The 7,988-nt window shown below is 47.6% G+C and overlaps 1 protein-coding gene across 1 annotated transcript; it reads left to right on the top strand.

The window, feature by feature from the left end:
• Positions 1–2,933: 2,933 nt before the first annotated feature.
• On the top strand, positions 2,934–6,780 carry RPS23 (ribosomal protein S23). Its single transcript, XM_090038201.1, has 4 exons — positions 2,934–3,067; positions 5,091–5,250; positions 6,162–6,282; positions 6,584–6,780. The coding sequence occupies exons 1-4, from the start codon at positions 3,064–3,066 to the stop codon at positions 6,728–6,730; spliced, it is 432 nt and encodes a 143-aa protein (XP_089894327.1). The 5' UTR covers positions 2,934–3,063; the 3' UTR covers positions 6,731–6,780.
• Positions 6,781–7,988: the final 1,208 nt, after the last annotated feature.

Here is a 7,988-nt window from a genome sequence, read left to right as displayed (position 1 = left end):
CTTTTGATTACAGAAAACAGGGTTACATCCTCCAGATTTACCCACAAAAAAGAGGTTTTTCATTCTTCCTGCCATCTCTTCAATTTGGTGTCAAATTAGGTTACAGGAACCAAGGCCTTCTTACTATGTTTTACTAATCCTTGTATTTTTGGCTATTAGGGGAAGCAGATTTACCAATAAGTAATTTATGTTACTATGAGCGGCAGTACTTTGAAAAATGACATAGTTTGCTAAAGCACTAGGACAGATATCAGGTCTTGCAAGACGCAGTCAAAATCAGAAAATGGAAATCTTTTTGAAGACAGAACATGTAGGTTATTTTAATGCTTCTGGTTAAACTGTTGGTCAAGTTCACCTAGCTAACCAGACCACCTCAGGAGTCTCAGACTGCAGGTGGGAAATTAAACTTTTCCATCTGACCACTGATGCAAAACAGCAGTCTCTGGCATGGTTAGATTTCTAAACCTTATTTGTTCAGAAGACAGGGATGGATCAGGGAGGAACAGGTTCGGGGATGGGGCGCTTGTATCCTGTTTTGATTTCTGGTCCACCTAAAATATAAAACCAACTATCTGGCAGTGTCAGCAGCATTTATAGCCAGGCAGTGCTGAGGAACTCAGTTGATCTCAGGGCTCATTCCTGATCCCTTCTAAACACTCTATTTCACAGGTGTTAATGATCCTCTTTTCTTTTTAATGGTCTTGATGTTCCACCATCAAGGAAACCAAGAACAAGGCCACTGGACATGGCATACCTGCTGAAATGTGCAAGGCTGGTGACAAGGAACTGGAACCAAGAGTCCACAAATTTATTCTATTCATTTGGAACAACAAAAGAGACTCTTGGGAGCCTGAGGAATGTCAACATCATAACTATTTTCAAGAAAGGAGGTAAGTCTGTGTGTGGGAACTACTGAGATATTGCCATCCTTTTCACAGTAGGGAAAATCCTTGCACACATCCTCCTGAACTGTCTTCTACCTCTTATAGAAGAAATCTTGCCAGAATCTCCGTGTGGTGTCAGACCATCCTGTGGGGCAAGTGACATGATCTTTGTTGCCTGCCAGGTTCAAGAAAAGTGTTGGGAACAACATCCAGACTTGTACATGGCCTTCACTGACCTCAATAAGGTTTCTGATTTCATCCATCACAAAGTCTTGTGGAAATTACCGGCCAGATTTGTATGTCCGGAAAAGTACACGAAGATCAGATGACTGCAACCTGTTCTATGTAGTGGATGGGAGACAGCTTCATTTGTCCACTGGGGTCAAGTAAGGATGTGTCATGGCCCCAGCTCTGTTCTCTATTTTTCTAACAGTCATCTTGGTTCTCATTAAGGACCACCTTCCTTTTGGAATCAACACTGAATACCAAACAGGTACAGGACTCTTCTATCTGGGACATATTCAATCAAAGACCAAAGTACTCAAAACAGCTGTCCTTGACCTTCAATTTGCCAATGAATACACCATCCTTACACCAGAAATTACCATAGAAGGAAAGACCCTGGAGGTAGTCGAACACTTCCCCTACCTTGGTAGCCAACTCTCTCAGAGAGCGAACATTGATGAGGCGATCCAGCACAGGATCTGGTGTGCAAGTGCCTCCCTTGGGAAATTGTTTCAGCATGTTTTTACTCATGACAATCTCCAGAAAGACACCCAGGCCTGCAATGCAGTGTTCATCCTCGTTTGCTTCTACAGTTGTGAAATGTGGGTGACCTACCATTGTCATATGAAGAACCTGGAGAGAAATTACCAGTGATGCCTCCCAAAAACCCTTCATGTCAAATTAAAAGATCACTGCACAAATGCCAGCATCCTTGCTGAAGCCAGTGTTACCAGCATTAAGTTGTGATCCTCAAGCACCAACTTTGTTGGACTGGATACTGTATGTGGATGCCTGATTTTCAACTCCCAAAACAAGTGTTCTACCCCCAGCTTAAAAACAGCCTGAAATCTCATGGCGGCCAGAGAAAACACTACCAGGACACACTCAACACATACCCCAGGAAAACAAATGTTGACTCAAAACTTGGGGGGAGCTGGTTGCTGACCAGCTCCAACCATGCCACAGCCTCAGCCAACCGGCTGCTAGTTTGAAGGTAAAGCATTTCACCCCTGAAGCAGAGAAAAGTGGAGGAAGGAAAGTAGAGATCCTGGCCTACCCCACTGCAGAAAGACCAGATCGGTCTGTGACTCCAGGTTTGGACTCTTAAATCACCTCAAGATCCATCAGTGAGCCAAGGTAGAGTGCATCCTTGAGGGGACTGCTGCCAATGGCAGAAGGATGCACCACCAATCAAGCCAGCCCTTCCTCTGCCCTTCTGCTGTCCTGATGCCCTTATGTCACAGCCCTGCCCCTTGTTTTTAACTGGCTCCAAGGAACTTCTAGTTGTCTTCGCTTCAGTCTTAAACTAATACAGCCCTAGGCCACTGCTAGTAGGAAGCCTTCAGTGTCTCTTTAACTGGAGAAAAATACACGTTGTTTCTACGTGATGCCACACCCCTCCCCCATGCCCCATGTCCGACCACGGCAGCCGAGGAAGCCCTCCTCGGGGATCACTGTAGCGGAGGGATTTAGGAAGCACAGTCGCATGAAGGTTGTTGGGCAGAAAGAGCCACGTTCATGGAGTTTCTTCCTCCCCCCGAGCCCGGCCGCCACCCGGAGCACAGACACCCCGCGGCAAGGCATGACGTCACACAACACGCCCCCTGCACAACCCCGAGCGGGCGCAGCGCAGAACGCTGGTAGCGCACCACCCTCACGGGGGCTTTGCGCCCGTTACCATGGCAGCGCCACGGGCTTGTGGTGAGCTGGGTAGACGCCGGACTCGGGCAAAGGCGGCGTGAGTCCCACAGCCCCCTCCGCACCACGAAACCTTCTGGTGTGGTCTCTCCGCCCCGTGTTCGCCAGTCCGCCCTCAAGGCGGGGCCCGCGATGGGGATTTCTGATCAGGCGCGCAGCGAAAAGCCCCTGTGACGGGGCCTCGCCGCGTGCTGGAGGAGTCGTGGTGCATTGTGGGCCTCTCTCTCTTTCCGGCTCTAGCTCGGGACGCGGCACGATGGGTGAGCGCTGGGGCCGGGTCGAGTCGCGCTGGGCGGGGGAGGAGGCTTCCCCTTCACTCCGGGGGATGGTGGTGGGACTCCTCGGCGCGAAGGCGGCCGGGGCGCGGTCCCGTTCCTTGTGTTCTGGGCGCGGCTGCGGCCTCGTGCTTCGTCCGGCGCAGGCCCGAGCCCGGCGGCGTCGCCATGACACTCCCCCCCCCCCCCCCCCTCCGCTCCTCGGGGCGGTTGTACCGGCTGCCGCCTGTCCGACACGGTCGATGGTTCCGTGTTGTCCCCCCGCTGCGGAAGCGATTGGTTCCGCCCGGTTGGGATGGCGCCCCGTCCTCCTACGTGCTCTGAGCTGCGGGGGTGGGTGGGTCTTAGCAGTCCCTTGTCGCGGCCCGAGCCCGGCGCCGGCTGCCCTCCAGCTGCCCGTGTCTCTCGGAATAAAAGCGAACAGACTTTTGTCACTTCGTCACTGCCGGCCCCCCTTGGCTGCCTGGTCTTCCTGCATGCGAGCTGGCGCTGCATGAAGAAGCATGTTTCTGCCAGGGCCAAAACCGGGTGCCCCTACCCTGAGGGATGAGACAGGCCTGTGTCACCAGCCAGGGCCCAGGCCTCCGGGTTCGCCCTCCACAAGGGTGCTGTCACTCATTCTATGCTAGTTCCCTTCTCCGTGTAGGGTCAAATTGGGTTATGGGGACTGAGGCTTTTCTGACTGGTGTTGGTCAGAAGGGAAGCAGGTTTACCAGTAAGCGATGCAAGTTACCAGGAGCACCAGTGAATTGAGCCAGTGTTTGGCATCATCCTTTGGCCTGTAAGCGCTGGTCCCGATCAAGACTGCTTCAGCATAGCAGGACAGTCCAGAAGTTTCCAGCTAGCTTTTTTCCTCTCCACTGAGCAGTGTGTTATTTTAATTTATACACTTTGAGTTGTGCTTCTTTATTTCCCTCCTATTTTCAGGCCTAACTGCCTTTTCACACTGTTGACAAAAATAGTGGCATGGCATCTTTAGAGCCACAATTAGCAGATTTTTTTTTTTTTGAAGCAACAAGTTTGGTTTGTTTTTTTGTTTTTTGTTTTTGTTTTTTTGAGCAACAAGTTTGGATTTTTTTTTTTAACCAGACAAATGCCAGAGCAGTGCTATACAAGTGCTGTTCCTGCAAGTCTTTATGGTGTTGCCATACTAGAGGATTGGATCATTTAGGAACTGCCACTGAAATCTGGGTGTTCTCATCTGTCTTAGAAGATCTAACTGTAAAGATCTTACTGCCTGTTTATTATTGTAATAAGGGCTGTGTTTTGCCAGCATGACCACTGTGATACTATTGGGGATAAGATTCAAGTAAACTCACCATTTTTATGATGCATGTGATTGCCAACATTTATTATATTTTGAACTGTCAATAACTGTGGTATTAACATGTTTTAAATGATGCATAATGAAATGCATTCTGTTAACTGCAAGCAAATGTTGACTATGTAACAAAGATCCAAGGGGGCATGACCAAGGGAGCCTGGAGGGCCAAATGATGCATAGTGGGACTTGTAGTTCAGCCAACAGGGGAACCATTAGTATGCCTGGTTGTACCAGTTACTTCCTTCTCCCCCTTTCAGCAGCACTGGCACTGATGTGGCTTCTGCGTGATCACCTGCTCTTTACCTGTGCTGAGGGACAGTTCTGATCAGTCGGAGTATAGCCACCCCACACAGGATCCTGAGTGTGCTGTGTGGGTGCTGCATTGTATTGTGGGTCCTTCCCCTCTCAGCTCCTGCCCTGTATGTGCAGACATGAGCAGCCCCATGTCCCACTGGGTTGAGGGTGTCAGTGGGGAACTGTTTCTGGCACCTGACTTGCCAGGGATGGTGGTATCACTGTGTTGGGGGTCGGCAATTCAGTTTAGTACCTGGAGCCAAGTACAGAGTGGGTCTTAGGAGATAGGGGGTGTAGTCATCAAAAGTTGGAAGCGGGATCATGATAGGCTGTAATTCTTATTTTGTGTTGCTGGGGCTGGACTACCTAATGCACTGCCATGTTTTGTAGGCAAGTGTCGGGGACTGCGCACAGCCCGGAAACTCCGCAGCCACCGCCGTGACCAGAAGTGGCATGACAAGCAGTACAAGAAGGCGCATTTGGGCACGGCACTGAAGGCCAACCCCTTTGGGGGTGCATCCCATGCCAAGGGCATTGTCCTTGAGAAAGTGTAAGTGTTGAGCTGTGGGGAGTGATGATCAGGACTTCAGGCTCACTTCAGTTAAATTTCTGCACTGCTAGGCCAATTCACGCAGCCGCAGTGTCTCCAAGTTGATGCAGTCTGGGACTCTTGTGCATTAGGAGCAGATAGTTTTGGACAATCCGAAGCAGAGAATCTGACTTTTTCTGCATCGTCCTACTCCTTTGTGACAAGTGCAGCCTTATCATTAGTATCAGTATCCAAATGGTACAATCCTAGTGGTGCTGTACATATGGAATTGAAAGGTTGGTGGGGACACTGTGTTCATATTTAGGGTTTAGTGATTTTTTTTTTACTACTTTTTAACCACTTTTATTTTCAACCAATATGAATTAATCCTGCTGCTGTTACTACTACTTAATCTCCTGGTCACAGAGAGCGTGAGCAAATGTGTACCTGTTCTGAATTTATTATTGCAAAGAGATACCACTCTTATGTGGATATCTGCTTTTCAGAAAGCATGTAAGCATCTTGGGCTAATGGGAAAATGACCTGTTAAAGGAAAGCTTTAGCAGTAAGTTGCATGAATTTTAAAGGAGTTGTTGCAAATGGAGACAGGCATTCAGTTTCTTAAGGCACTAGAACAGAAATTAGGTCTTGCAAGAAGTATTCAAAATAAGAAAACAAAACTTTTTAAAATAGCACATGGGGTATGTTAATGTTTCTAGTTTAAGTGTTTCTCTACAAAGCTAGCTCATGCCTGTTACAGTTCCATTGAGCTTATTCAACAAGCTTTTTCTCATTTGCCTCTAGTGGAAACTGCACTAGTTTGGAGAATTATTGGAGTTTGGAGAATTATTTCTTATCCAACTGCTGACTGACACCCTTCTGTTACCATAGATGACTTAATTTAAAACAATCCCTCTTTCATTTTCATTTAGAGGTGTGGAGGCTAAACAGCCCAATTCTGCCATCAGGAAATGTGTCAGAGTCCAGCTGATCAAGAATGGCAAGAAAATAACAGCATTTGTTCCTAATGATGGTTGCTTGAACTTTATTGAGGTGAGTGACCTCTAATACTAGAAGCTGGTATAGAGCTCCATAGCGAGGTTAGGTTGTTGACACTATGTCCATGGAATCAGGCGTTTGCAAAAAATGACTAATTATTTTCTTAACTCTTTCTTAGTGTTCATAACTAGTTGGAAGTTTTTAAGCTTCAAGCTTCTTAATTAAAACCTGAGTACATTACATGTGAAAGATTTCTTTGACCAATGCATGTTTTCTTTCCTGAGTATTCTTATCATTTAAGTAAAACCTGTTTTTCAATTGTTTGTAATGTTCTACTGGCTCTTTCTAATTGTAGGAAAACGATGAGGTTCTGGTTGCTGGCTTTGGTCGAAAGGGTCACGCTGTTGGTGACATTCCTGGAGTTCGCTTCAAAGTTGTCAAAGTAGCCAACGTTTCCCTGCTAGCCTTGTACAAAGGCAAGAAGGAGAGACCAAGATCCTAGATTCCTGCTGTTCTATCTAGGTTAACAATAAACATTTTCATTTGATAGATGCCATTGTGTGATTTTATTTATTTATTTATTTATTTTTGCATGTTTCTGAGGAAATGATGTGGCTGTGTGTTCTGATGATGATGCCCTTCTAAAGTGTTTAAGCAAACTTAAACTACAAGGTTTTTCTAGATTTTTACCTTTTCATACAAGATATAATTTCTCAAGGATAACTCTGTTTTGAGGATTTTAAGGAATGGGGATCAGATTCTGATTATTAAATACTGAGAGACTTTCATGAAGGGATGTTTTGCTACCTAGCAAGGCAACAAGAGAAAGAGAAACCCAGGTAAGCAACAATGGGCACAGTGGTCCTGGGAGCTGGGGGAAGGTATGTGCACTCTCAGGAGGCCTCACATGACTCTACACTAATGCACATAGTATGGGGGGAAAGCAGGAGGAACTTTGCCTTGTGATAGCAGGGATGAATCCAGACTTGGGCTCACAGAAACCTGGTGGGATCCTACCCACAACTGGGCACTCGGGGATACACACTATATAGAAGGGACAGGACTGGGAGGAAAGGCGGGGAGGGGTCGTCATCCTCTATGTCAAAGAGCAACTGACATAGTCTAGAATTAGCTTTGTGGCAGAGGAAGGTCAGGCCGAGGCACTGTGGGTCAAACTTAAAGGGGGGCAAGGCGAAAGGGATCTTACGTTGGGTGTCTACTATAGACCACTCTGCCAAAGGGTGGACCAGAATTTCTCAGTAGTTTATGGAGGCAGTTAGGTGTAGGGATTTCATTGTTATGGGGCACCTAAACTAACCAGACATCTGCTGGGAGGAGCAGTCAGCCAGGTCTGACTGTTCACATCGGTTCCTAGCTGAAATAGAGGACCTCCACCTTATCTAGGGGAGATGCCTTGCTGGACCTGGCCTTGGCCACTGGGGAATGACCTGGTGAGGGAACTGCAGGTCCTTGACTACCTGGGTGACAGTGATCATCACCTGCTGGAATTCACCATCCAATGCAGGGTGCTGAGGGCTTATACCAAGACTAAAGCCCCTGACTTCAGAAGGGCCAACTTCAACGAATTTAGGAGATTAATGGGGGAGGCACTGAGGGCCCAAGTGGTACAGGATATGGGAGTCTATGAGGGATGGTCATACCTTAAAGGGATGATCCTCCAAGCTCAGAGTGTGACAGTCCCCGAGAGAAAGAAGTGGGGTAAGAGTGCTCTGAAACCCCCATGCTCAGCCAAGGCATTC

Source organism: Crocodylus siamensis, chromosome 3, assembly GCF_052110815.1.
Source record: "Crocodylus siamensis isolate JL-2025a chromosome 3, ASM5211081v1, whole genome shotgun sequence".
In the NCBI taxonomy this organism is placed as follows: domain Eukaryota; kingdom Metazoa; phylum Chordata; order Crocodylia; family Crocodylidae; genus Crocodylus; species Crocodylus siamensis.
The sequence above is the reverse complement of the archived record's forward strand: the minus strand, read 5'-3'. Positions and strand labels throughout refer to the sequence as shown.

Coding starts and splice junctions, on each gene's coding strand:
- RPS23 (XM_090038201.1), top strand. Junction 5,251..6,161: donor GGCATTGTCCTTGAGAAAGT/GTAAGTGTTGAG, acceptor ATTTTCATTTAG/AGGTGTGGAGGCTAAACAGC. Junction 6,283..6,583: donor GTTGCTTGAACTTTATTGAG/GTGAGTGACCTC, acceptor TTCTAATTGTAG/GAAAACGATGAGGTTCTGGT.